This window comes from Barbatula barbatula (genome assembly GCF_947034865.1).
Source record: "Barbatula barbatula genome assembly, chromosome: 14".
NCBI lineage: Eukaryota > Metazoa > Chordata > Actinopteri > Cypriniformes > Nemacheilidae > Barbatula > Barbatula barbatula.
The window spans coordinates 18,578,834-18,592,213 of NC_136777.1; the positions used below are offsets into that span (position 1 = coordinate 18,578,834).

Sequence of the window (13,380 nt, forward strand, 5' to 3'; positions counted from 1 at the left end):
CACAAGTATGGAGAAACATAATCAGTGGGAGATCAAAGCGATTCATTTAAGGTCAGTTTTTAGTTTAATTGCTGGTTACTGCGTAGTTTCCATGCCCTATATATATCTACCCACATGTTCTGTGATTCAATACTAAGAGCAACTTATGTTACAATAGCCTGCTGAGCACTAAAGACCCCTAACAAGTAAATCTAGTGAACAATTTTTTCTATTTATCAGATTGTGGCTTGATATATTATAACACTGTTCACATTTTTGCCATCTTTTTGGTATTAAAAGGTGAATAAATTGTTTTCCTCTCTCATATAGGATGTCAATTGTTCGAAAATACATCACCATCCTTATATTCTGTATAGTTGCCATACTAATTCCCACTCAAAGCTCTTTTCTTCCACCTTGTGAACCGGTTAATGAGACTGTGGCTGTGGAAAAGGAGGGCTGTCCAAAATGCTTGGTGTTTCGGACCACTATCTGCAGTGGCCACTGCTTAACAAAGGTATTTGCTTTAAATGTATTTCATTACATTTGAGACCCTGTCTGTGAAAACTTATCATTTCAAAGATTAAAAACATTGTTTAGGATGCCAACTTCTGATTTTTTTGCAAAAAAAGAAAGTCAGTTATTATAAATGATAAAAAAATTAAAATAGTGTATCTCAGAATCAGACATGTAATCTATTATTTACAGAAATCAGTTACCTACTTTTAAAGCTTTTTTATGACTCTCATAATTTAGTTTTATGACTTTAGCCTGGACTTCACACACAGAGTAACATTATTTGTTTACAAGCCTTATTAATATAAGTAACTGTACATTATCTTTTTTTTAAGGAGCCTGTATACAAAAGCCCATTTTCGACTGTCTATCAGCATGTGTGCACTTACCGGGATGTACGCTATGAGACTGTCCGACTGCCAGATTGTCCTCCAGGAGTGGACCCCCATATCACCTATCCGGTGGCTCTCAGCTGTGATTGCAGCCTCTGCACCATGGACACCTCTGACTGCACGATTGAGAGCCTCCAGCCTGATTTTTGCATGTCTCAGAGAGAAGATTTTCTTGAATACTAGCCTCAATTGACCACAGGAGTACACCTAGTCCTTACTATATGATGCAACACTTATTCAAAATTAGATGACAAAAATGTATTATATTTTATTATTGGGATACTACATTTTGTTCTTAATGTATACAATTATAACTTTGAAATTATTAAATTGACATATCTGGTTACAACAGCACATGATGTAGTTAAGAACCACATAAATTACTGTGTTTGAGCAGTTGTTTCCTATTTGTTTGGAAAAGAATCAGCTAATGACCAGAAAACGATTTTAATGATGTTCAGTTTAAGAAATCCCGCATATTAACAGAACCTTGTTAATGCAACATTGTTTGTTAAATCTCTGCTTTAAAAAAGCATACATAGTATACATTTGTACATATACTGAACATACATTAGGCCTACAATAAATGATCTCAGTACTTTTAAATGACAGCGCACAGAACTTTTAAAACCCTGGGTTAAAAGCAACCCTAAACCTTCTAATCTTTGTGAAATGTTGTTATACACGTTGTTAAAAGCAGAAAGAATAGCACTTATGGAGAACACCTCCTGGGTGTGATTAATGTCATTACATGTGTACTTGACCACCACCCTCAAACTTTAGGACAAGTGAGAAAAAAAGCTCTGACAGACCTCTTGCAAATCCTATCTACAATTTTAATGTACTCTCCTGAGAAGTGCACACCAGTTCAAATGGCCTGGAACACTGACAAGATTATATCTCTTTGTTTTGAGATTATTACTGATATTTTAACATTATGTGTCACAGAGCCAGCCTCGCCCCAGGCACCATATCCTTTCACCAGCCTCCCACGTTCATGAGTTGAATGAGGGCATTTCATCTAGAGCTGTTCAGTTTGGCCACCTCGACCCACAGTGAGTCTGATTCAGCATCTTGCTATGAGGGGCCGTATAGGCCATGATTATTGCAATGACTCTTAAAAACACTAGTGAAATAAAAACATCGATCGAACTTAGTGAAATTCATTCATACATAGGGCCTATTAATGAAACGACTCTTACAAACACTAGTGAAATAAAAACATCGATCGAACTTAGTGAAATTCATTCATACATATTAATGAAATGACTCTTAGAAACACTAGTGAAATAAAAACATCGATCGAACTTAGTGAAACCATACATATGTATTCCTGTAATCTTTTACAAACACTAGTGAAATGTATGCATATGCTCTTATTAACACTGGTGCACTAATGAGGCAACATATTTCAGGTATATTTGATGAAACATTTCAGTGTAGTTGATGAAACATTTCAGTGTAGTTGATGAAACATTTCAGTGTAGTTGATGAAACATTTCAGTGTAGTTGATAAAACATTTCAGTGTAGTTGATGAAACATTTCAGTGTAGTTGATGAGAGCATATTTCACTGGAAAAGGAAGCTGCATCTGCACTTCCGTTTAGTTTGGCGCGCGTTGATGACGTGCAGATATGCAGCGAACAGGAACCTGTCAGATGCAATTAATTTACTGAGCAATATTTTACAATCGCCCACGCTACCTTCGGTTTTTCCTTATTTTTTGTCTAAAAATATATTTTGGCTATAAAACTGTCCCAAAAAGCTGAAGTGTGCGGTTCCATAATTCTTGGCGTCTGCAATTCCAATAGGAACTACACATTTGAATGAAGCTTTACTCACACTTTACCAGGATTTAAAGAGTGTGTCGAGGAAATAAAACTCTGGTTTTAAGATTTCAAAATGACGCCACGGCGATGTTTTTTGGTTTAGCAAGTGTTTTGCTTTATTTTCATTCACGAGTCAGAAAGATGGAAGATGATATTACAGCTTTTCTAAGAAGTGCACTTAAGTGTTTAGAGGACATTCAAACAGCGAATGGTGCTACGAATATGTTGAGCCTTCACAGAGAGCTAGAGGACCAAACGAGAACCTTGCATTCATTGTTGCAAGCTGTAAAGCTGTGGATGAGGAGAACCCTTGTTTACTAGAACTGCAGTCCTTACGTTTTGTAATGCCATGTTGTTTTGTATACAAATAATTGTTAAATAAAATAAAAAAATATATATACAGGCTATATATATATCATTATTATTATTATTTTATTTAACAATTATTTGTATACAAAACAACATGGCATTACAAAACGTTGTAATAGAAAATACAGTCCATGTGCATAACATAAATACAATTATAATAAAAACATAAAATAATAATAATATAATTTTTTAAATAAAAATAAAGTAAACAAATTATAAATAATTAAAGGGGCTATGGTTTTTCTTGTAAGTCATATTCTAGAATGCGTCATACCACATATAAAAGGCCATATTCCGGTTCCGGATCCAAATGATCTGATTGCATAGGCAAACAACAAAATAATGGGAATGTAGATTTATTGTTTGCTGTAAAAGTACGATCGTAACCTTTATCACCATAACGAAATATCCAGACAGTGGTTACTTTTCACAATTCGACTTTTCAAGAGGATCGCTACCGTACAACCCTGTGTAGATGCGCAATTAAGCGTATAGCGTGACCGCACTCATCTCAACCGCAGATTGCGTGACTCCAGCGAGACGTTGTCTGTGTCTATAGTGTGCGGCGGCTTATGCCCAAGCAGCTTGCAGTTCGCTGCCAGTTCATACCTAAGCCAAGGCAATATGAGATCTGTGCAGTCCGAGTTGTTGGAGGAACTAATAAGTAAATAATTCAGTAAATTAGTTGCATCTGACAGGTTCCTGTTCGCTGCATATCTGCACGCCATCAACGCGCGCCAAACTAAACGGAAGTGCAGATGCAGCTTCCTTTTCCAGTGAAATATGCTCTCATCAACTACACTGAAATGTTTCATCAACTACACTGAAATGTTTAATCAACTACACTGAAATGTTTCATCAACTACACTGAAATGTTTCATCAATTATAGCCTACCTGAAATATGTTGCCTCATTAGTGCACCAGTGTTAATAAGAGGCTTTTTAGCATGCATATGCATACATTTCACTAGTGTTTGTAAAAGATTACAGTAATACATATGTATGGTTTCACTAGTGTTTGTAAGAGTCATTTCATTAATATGTATGAATGAATTTCACTAAGTTCGATCGATGTTTTTATTTCACTAGTGTTTGTAAGAGTCATTTCATTAATATGTATGAATGAATTTCACTAAGTTTGATCGATGTTTTTATTTCACTAGTGTTTGTAAGAGTCATTTCAATAATTATGGCCTAAACGGCCCTTCATATCTTGCTGCAGTTTCAAGTTAACCTTACACGAATGTTATATTAATGTACCGCTGCGTTTCAGCCAAAGCCGTAATTGACTCCAGTGCAGCTTGAAACTTTATCTCCCATCATACTCTAGACCACCTTCAAAAATGCATTCAACAGCCGGTGGCCATCCACAACATGGCCCACTGGGTCGGGGGCCATGGGACTGTGCTATTGGGTTGCTGACTATTGTGCTGCTGCCCTTCCTTTGGTCTCATATGCCATTGAACAACTCCATGGAGCCAGGATTTTCACCAAACTCGATATACGAAGTGCATGCAATCTCATCAGAATATGTAAGGGAAATGAATGGAAAACGGTCTTTCTTGCGCCTTCAGGTCACTACAAGTTGGACCGCTCAATGCTTCTGACATCTTTAAGAACTTCATGAATAAGATGTTCCGAGATATTCTCAATAAGTTTTTGATCATAAACTTTGACGACATACTGATTTACTCCTTGGAGTGTAAAACAACATACCATAAAAGTCATTCAACTCCTTTGAGCAGTGGTTCTCAAAATTTCACCACCTTTAATCAAATAAGTTGTTCCAAATACCACCTAATGACCGCCATAGAAAATCATATCAATAAATACTTAATAGTAGACCTGTGAATCTTTACACCTCGTTCTCCAATTCTGATGTAGGCCTATTATTAATAAATCAAACACTTTCTATTTACTAGCTGTTTTAAGTTAGTCAGCATTAATGGACACAAAACACTTTTCTGTAGTGGACAGTAAACTGGGATCTGTAAATGTCTTTAATGGGAGATTTATTAAGGGACCCACAGAAAGACTGCAAACTTTTTAGTAATGAATTGTGTTCCCTCTCAAAATTAACTTTCGCATGATCCTCTGATGCTCTTGGACACATAAAGCAGTTTTCAAAGCGAAAAGCTTGTTTCTGGCATTCTGAAAGCTCATTAAGAGCATTTCAGTAATGAACTGTGTTCTTTGTCAAAACTCCCTTTTTCATGATCCTCTTATGCTCTTTGCCGCAAAAAGATGTTTTCAGTGCGAAAAACTTGTTTCTCATGCCTTCTGGCCTTCTGACAGCTCATTAAGAGCATTTCAGTAATGAACTGTGTTCTCTGTCAAAAATGATGTTTAATTAACAAAGTTCGGGAGGAGCCATATATTCAGCCGGCTGGTCTACAATCAGCAATCACCGCACATACACAATCAGCCATAGCAAGCTCGCTTATTAATAGGGAAACCATCTTACCTGCTCGATCTCTTAAGATTAAGCATCCCTCCTCCACCCCGGCTCCTCTCCCAAACTCATTTTCTTGCAAGAACACTGGGGGGTGTGCTCTGGGCTCAAACTGGTTCCGAGTTCATCGCACTCACCCTGACCAAGGTGTAGTGTTTCGGGTTCGGATAGATCTGGCGAGCTGGGAGCCCGCTTCCTGGACAGCACGCCAAATAAGCATAACCTTCATAACCAAGCTCTATCTTTATTATCCATATCAACATCACTATTATGTGCGCAGGTGAACTTGTGAACTAACTTTCTGGCCTTCTGACAGCTCAATAAGAGCATTTTTGTAAATAACTAACTTTCTCATGATCCTCTGATGCTCTTTGTCACAAAAAGTAATTTTCAGTATGCAAAGCTTGTTTCTGGCCTTCTGACAGCTCATTAAGGGCATTTCACTAATGAACTGTGTTCTTTGTAATAACTAACTTTCTCATGATCCTCTGATGCTCCTTTCCACACAAAGCATTTTTCAGTGTGAAAAGCTTGTTTCTGGCCTTTTGACAACTCAATAAGAGCATTTCAGTAATGAATTGTGTTCCTTCTCAAAAAAGTTACTTTCTCATGATCCACTGATGCTCTTTGTCACAATTAGCAGTTTTCAGTTCAGATAGCTTGTTTCTGGCATTCTGACAGCTCATTGAGAACATTTCAGAAATTATCTGTGTTCTTTGTCAAAAGCAACTTTCTCATGATCCACTGATGCTCTTTGTCACAAAAAGCCGTTTCAGTATGAAAAGCTTGTTTCTGGCCTTCTGGCAGATCAGTAAGAGCAATTCAGTAATGAACTGTGTTCTTTGTCAAAAGTAACTTTTTCATGATCCAGTGATGCGCTATGTCACAAAAAGCAGTTTTCAGCTCAGTAAGCTTGTTTCTGGCCTTCAGACAGCTCAATAAGAGCATTTCAGTAATTAACTTAGTTCTTTTTCAAAAGTAATTTTCTCATGATCCGCTGATGCTCTTTGTCACAAAAAGCATTTTTCAGTCCAGAACGCTTGTTTCTGGCCTTCTGACTGCTCAATAGGAGCATTTCAGTAATGATCTGTGTTCTTTGTCAAAAGTAACTTTCTCATGATCCCCTTTGCCACACAAAGCAGTTTAGTGCGAATATCTTGTTTCTGGCCTTCTGACAACTCATTCAGAGCATTTATGTAATGAACTGTGTTCTTTGTCAAAACCAACTTTTTCATGATCCCCTTTGCCACACAAAACACTATTCAGTGCGAAAAGCTTGTTTCTGGCCTTCTGACAGCTCATTAAGAGCATTTAAGTAATGAACTGTTTTCGTTGTCTATAACTAACTTTCTCATGATCCTCTGATGCTCATTGCCACACAAAGCAGTTTTCAGTGTGAATATCTTGTTTCTGGCCTTCTGACAGCTCATCCAGAGCATTTCAGTAATGAAGTGTGTTCTTGGTCAAAACTAACTTTTTCATGATCCTCTTTGCCACACAAAGCAGTATTCAGTGCGAAAAACTTGTTTCTGTCTTTCTGACATTTTAATAAGGGCATTTCAGTAATGAACAGTGGTGGACGAAGTACACAAACCATGTACTTGAGTAAAAGTAGAGATACCCAAGGTAAAATATTACTCAAGTAAAAGTAGAAGTGCTGCCTTTACACTTTCACTTGAGTAAAAGTACAAAAGTATTTGCCTTCAAATGTACTCAAGTATCCAAGCACTATCATAATATATATATTCCAAAGATTTAGGCTGTACTAGTTAGATCAACCGCAACCAGGAACACTTCCAATATCAACTGATGCATTTGTTGCATCAAAGAGTGCAGAACAGTACTCTACTCTCAGCCAGTCTTGTCTCATTGTTCCAAGGTTACCAGAGCAGGCAGGACGCAGTCCATGCCCAGACCTGACCAATGCTGTGATGATATAGCTGGACGAAGGATATGGTGACTCTACAAAACTTCAGCCGCTATTAGATTATTAATTAATTATTTTTCTCCTCCAGCTGCTTTGTAACAATTGAAAATTGTAAAGAGAGCTATATAAATAAAGCTGACTTGACTATTTGTTTTTATGGCCATAATGTCCTATTATCATTTTTGTCACAAGACTCTTGCCTAACTCAGTCTATATGAAGACTCTAATGTCACTCTTGGCACACCAACCAATTAATAAATGTACATGAATTAGTCAGACAGACACTGATGTCTATTTAAATTTTCATAAGCCCAAAACCTTGAAGCCAAACAATTTCCTTTAGAACAAAATTAAATAACAGGACTTGAGAGCAGTTTCGGTTTAACATTTATTTGTAACAGTAATCCAAGTTTTGATTTAAACTTAAACTTGCTATGGAACAAAAGGATAGTAAAACAAATATGTACTAATCCAAGTGGATTCACTGAACCGTATTACAGCACATTCTCGCTAAGTAATTAGACATTTCTCCAACTTTAATTCTTGAAATCAGACTGTTGGTTATGTAAGTATCTAGCCCATCTTCATTCCTGATTAATGAGACAGGTGTATTCCTCCTCTCTCATTCTTTTCACTCAGAGAAGGCACTTAATTAAAAAGAAATTGCGTAACGCCATGGGTGTTGTGGCAAGTTAGATTTGGTAGTTTCTTCCATGATTTAACTTATAAAGAAATTGGCAGTCAAAATGTAATGCTGTTGCAGACAGTTGCACTGAATCTGATGTGATGTTGAATCGTATGTTCGCGCTAAGTAGATAACGTTACCAAGGCGACAACAGGGGCAAAACAAAACAAGTTCAAAACGAAGCATGCAATGTACTGTGAAGTTTTTATTGACTTTTATTGAATAAAAAGGAACGACAATGTAGAAGAGTAAAAAGTAAGATATTTGACTTTGAAATGTAGTGGAGTTAAAGTAAAAGTCTCCCAAAATTGAAATACTTGAGTAAAGTACAGATACCCAAAAGTACAGTACAGTAACGAATTACATTTACTTTGTTACTGTCCACCACTGGTAATGAACTGTGTTCTTAGTCAAAACTAACTTTTTAATGATCCTCTGATGCTCTTTTCACCAAAAGCAGTTTTCAGTTCAGAAAGCCTGTTTCTGGCCTTCTGACTGCACAATAATAACATTTCAGTATAATGAACTGCTTTCATTGTCAAAAGTATCTTTCTCATGATCCTCTGATGCTCTTTTCACCAAAAGCAGTTTTCAGTTCAGAAAGTATGTTTCTGGCCTTCTGACTGCTCAATAAGAGCATTTCAGTAATAAACTGCTTTCATGTCAAAAGTAACTTTCTCATGATCCACTGATGCTCTTTGTCAAAAAAAGCAGTTTTCAGTTCATAAATCTTGTTTCTGGCCTTCTGACTGCACAATAAGAGCATTTCAGTAATGAACTGCTTTCATTGTCAAAAGTAACTTTCTCTTGATCCTCTGATTTTCTTTTTCACAAAAAGCAGTTTTTATATCAGAAAACTTGCTTCGGGCCTCTGACAGCTCAATAAGAGCATTTCAGTAATGTTCTGTGTCAAAAGTAACTTTCTCAGACACAAAAGGACTGGCCGAGCAGGAGTCAACTTCGGAATACAATTTGTTATTGTTCAGTAACTTTGGACTGAAGCAGGTGGTCCAACAGTTGCCCCGCCGCTCGCAACATTGCTTGATATCATACTGTGGTCGTGTGCACACAACATAATATAAAAAAACATAAATCCAAAAATACAAGAATCTTGAAAGTTAACGTAAATATTGGAGATGTTGTATGATAGGTTAGCATTAACACATTTGAACAAACTGAGCTTTTAAATCATGCTAAATAAACACCGTTGTCTGAATAAGATGATTTTTTCTTAACTTATCTTAGACTTGTACTGGTGATGTTACAAAATAAAAATCCAGGATTTAGCAATTTGTTAAATCAGAGCTTTTGAAAAGCAATGTGACGTTTTCCTGCGACTGTCCAATCCATCTGCAATATCAGTGGATCCCGCGAAGCAGTTCAAAGTTACATAATGTGTGGCCATTTAAATTGATGTGATAAAACAGAAGTTTTATTGGACACAGTTCAGGAAACTTAATCTACCTTTAAATGCACTATTCTGTATAGACTGTGTTGTATGATTCCTTTTGACCTGTTTTAGGATGATGTTTCACACACCCCAAAGAGGACTAAAGTATCCACCCCCACAGATAAAGCCCTTCAGGTACACTTAATAAGATTTCTCTGTTGTTATAGGCCTAGAGTATGTTGTTTTTTATTTCTCATAATGTTGTTCTCTCTTTTAGGACAATATACTACTACAACAAGAGACCACTAGTGTGCCCAAAGAAAAACAGGTAAAACATGAAGTGGGCATATTAGACAATTACTGCTTAATTTGTCAAAGAGGCATTTGCAAATTTAGGATTACTAAAGAAAATTCTATTGAATTTGATTTATTGTCTTTTTTTAAACTAAGTCACACCTTCCCCAAAGGGAAAGAACACTCACAATCACCAGACACAAATGTAAGATTTCTTTATTTAAAAAGAAACAAATACTTGTATCTCTGTATTTCTTAACATTCTCATTTACATTCACATATATTAGTTAATTTTGTCTCCACATCCAGGTCAATTTCCTTCTGAGGACACAGGAGCCAACATCTGAAGATATACAGGTAAACCTATTTCTATTTGTTTTGATTGCAATATTTGCTATCAATACTTTACATTATAAAAGTACTGTTCTTTTTAGGATGGAATACCTTTGTCAAATTTACCAGCGACTGCAGAGGAAGGGACCTCATTAGAAGGACAGGTAGGCTAAATACAAAACCTACCTCTGACTATATGTAAATCAGGAATGTTGTATGCAATTTTGGTTTATATGGTGTGACATACATGTGTATAACAAATCTATAAATGTGTAAAGATAACTGCGTTTGAGATCAGATGCTTAAATCAGCACAAAGCATAATGTCTTGTTGATAAGTTTTGTTGAAACGAATATCAAAAATAAACAAATTTATTTTATACTTAGCTTATTATCACTCATATTTAGATTTATTACTTTTTAACCATCAAAGTCCCTGCGCCACTCACCTGCTACCTTATGGACTTCCTCTATTCCTTCTATTGTTCAACACAGAACGATCTGACTATTTCAATGGAAGCAGCGAGTAGCACTTCAACAGCACTAGAGGAATTTTTAACAGTAGCAGACTTCGAATGGATTCCCAGGAGAATAATCTCAACGATACAGCTCGCGCTGTACAGGCATTAGTGGCGCAGGTGTCGGAGCTCACCCAGCAGCTCCAACATCTGCAAGCTCCCACTGTGCCTCCTCCACCGCCGGTTATTCCACCACTGCTCGAGAGTCTCTCTCAGTCGGAGCCCCGCCTACCAGTGCCAGAGGCATATTCAGCTGAACCCACCGGATTTCCGTACATGCTCTCAACGGCCAGGAACTTCCCACCATCTCACTCATCACTGAAGACATCACCCTCATCAAATCAGGAAATCACACTGAAACTATCTCTTTTTCATACTGGACACTGGAAGACCACGTTTAACACCCCCAGGGGGCACTTTGAATATTTGGTCATGTCTTTCCGGCTGTTCAATTCCCCGGCGTGCTTCCAGGCACTGGTCAATGACGTGCTGCGAGACATGCTCGATCAGTTCATATATGTCTACCTGGACGACATATAGATTAAAGCTGTGGAGGATTGGCCTAGTCCAGATTCCTGTAAGGCCCTGCAGAGGTTTCTGGGGTTTGCCAATTTCTACCGGCGTTTTCAGAAAGCTTTTTTCTGGCCTTCTGACAGCTCAATAATAGCATTTTAATAATGAATTGTGTTCTTTGTCAAAAGTAACATTCTCATGGTCCTCTGATGCTCTGTCACAAAAAGCAGTTTTCAGTTCAGAACGCTTGCTTTTGTCCTTCTGACAGCTCAATAAGAGCATTTCAGTAATGAACTGTGTTCTTTGTCAAAAGTAACTTTATCATGATCCTCTGATGCTCTATATCACAAAAAGTAGTATTCAGTTCAAAAAGCTTGTTTCTGGCCTTCTGACAGCTTAAAAAGAGCATTTCAGTAATGAACTGTGTTCTTTGTCAAAAGTAACTCATGATCTTCTGATGCTCTATATCACAAAAAGCAGTTTTCAGTACAGAAAGCTTGTTTCTGGCCTTCTGACAGCTCAATGAGAGCATTCCAGTAATGAACTGAGTTCTTTGTCAAAACCAACTTTCTCATTATCCTCTGATGCACTTTGTCACAAAAAGTAGTTTTAAGCTCAGTAAGCTTGTTTCTGACATTCTAACAGCTCAATTAGAGCATTTCAGTAATGATCTGTGATCTCTGTCAAAAGTAACTTCCTCATGATCAACTGATGCTCTTTGTCACAAAAAGCAGTTTTCAGTACAGAAAGCTTGTTTTTGGGCTTCTAACAGCTCAATAAGAGCAATTAAGAAAGGAACTGTGATCTCTGTCAAAAGTAACTTTCTCATGATCCACTAATGCTGTTCGTCACAAAAAGCAGTTTTCAGTTCAGAAAGCTTTGTTTGCTCTAATTGAGCTGTTAGAATGTCAGAAACAAGCGTATTGAGCTGAAAACTGCTTTTTGTGACAACGTGCATGAGAGAATGATGAGAAAATCAGTATTGACAAAGAACACAGTTCATTACTGAAATGCTCTAATTGAGCTGTTAGAATGTCAGAAACAAGCGTATTGAGCTGAAAACTGCATTTTGTGACAAAGTGCATCAGAGGATGATGAGAAGGTTTGTTTTGACAATGAACTCCGTTCATTACTGAAATGCTCTAATTGAGCTGTGTGAGGGTTCATCCACAAATTTTCAGGAGGCATTCATATAATGTTCAAAATTGGTTCTTTATTAACCGCCAACACATGCACTATCCACCGGTGCACACAAAAACAGAACAAAATAAAATTGGAAGGACAAGATATAACAGTGGAACCCTCCACATTGGGCTCTGGGTCTCAGATGTTTCTCACAGGAGCCCCTCACCATCTCCCCACCGAAAATTCAACCCTATTTAAACACATGGGCTAAACCATTTGCTAATTGCAGGGGTATCAGTTCAGTAAATCAACTCTATAAAAATATATAATATACACAAACCAAACCCCACATACATGGAATCACATGCAACAAAGCAAATAGTAACAATAAACACAAGAATAAACTCTAACAGAGAAGTTTAAATGAACAATCCCCACCCATAGGGTACTACGAACTACATTTCCAATAATGCCTGACCAAGGATATAATGGTGATCAGGAAATGGCGCACCCTTTAATAGCCAACCTTTGTTCCATGCTGCAGCCACAGAACCAAGCGGGACCACGGGTAAGATACCTAATTGTTGAAATTATAAAATAAATATCTCAATAAAGAATATTAACCCCGTATCTGTGTAGTGATTTATTCAAACACTAGCGTGCACTCTAGTACTGAAATGTTGTCCCGCTAGCAGGTATTCAATGCGCGCATACAGACAACATGCAATTTACACAATACTTTTGGGTGATTTGTTAACGAAAAAAAAAACATTATATAAACACACAGAAACCAAATAGTAAAGACAAAAACCCAATTTCTCCTAAAGAAATAATATATAAAGGAAACTTTGAGCAATTGACCTAAAAAGTGTTGCCTTAGCCATCACAAGCTGTTAGAATGTCAGAAACAAGATTACTGAGCTGAAAACTTCATTTTGTGACAAAGTGCATCAGAGGATGATGAGAAAGTCAGTTTTGACAAAGAACACAGTTCATTGTCATGATTCCGCCATCATGTCATGTTTATTCTTGGTCTTGCAGCGGAGTCATGGCATAGCC

The 13,380-nt window shown here is 37.2% G+C and overlaps 1 protein-coding gene across 1 annotated transcript; it reads left to right on the top strand.

Moving 5' to 3' along the window:
• Window positions 1-7: 7 nt before the first annotated feature.
• On the top strand, window positions 8-1,070 carry lhb (luteinizing hormone subunit beta; the record flags this gene model as incomplete). The annotated part of the gene is made up of 3 exons (XM_079473458.1): window positions 8-51; window positions 310-496; window positions 831-1,070. 3 exons carry the CDS (start codon window positions 8-10, stop codon window positions 1,068-1,070), a joined length of 471 nt encoding a protein of 156 aa, XP_079329584.1.
• Window positions 1,071-13,380: the final 12,310 nt, after the last annotated feature.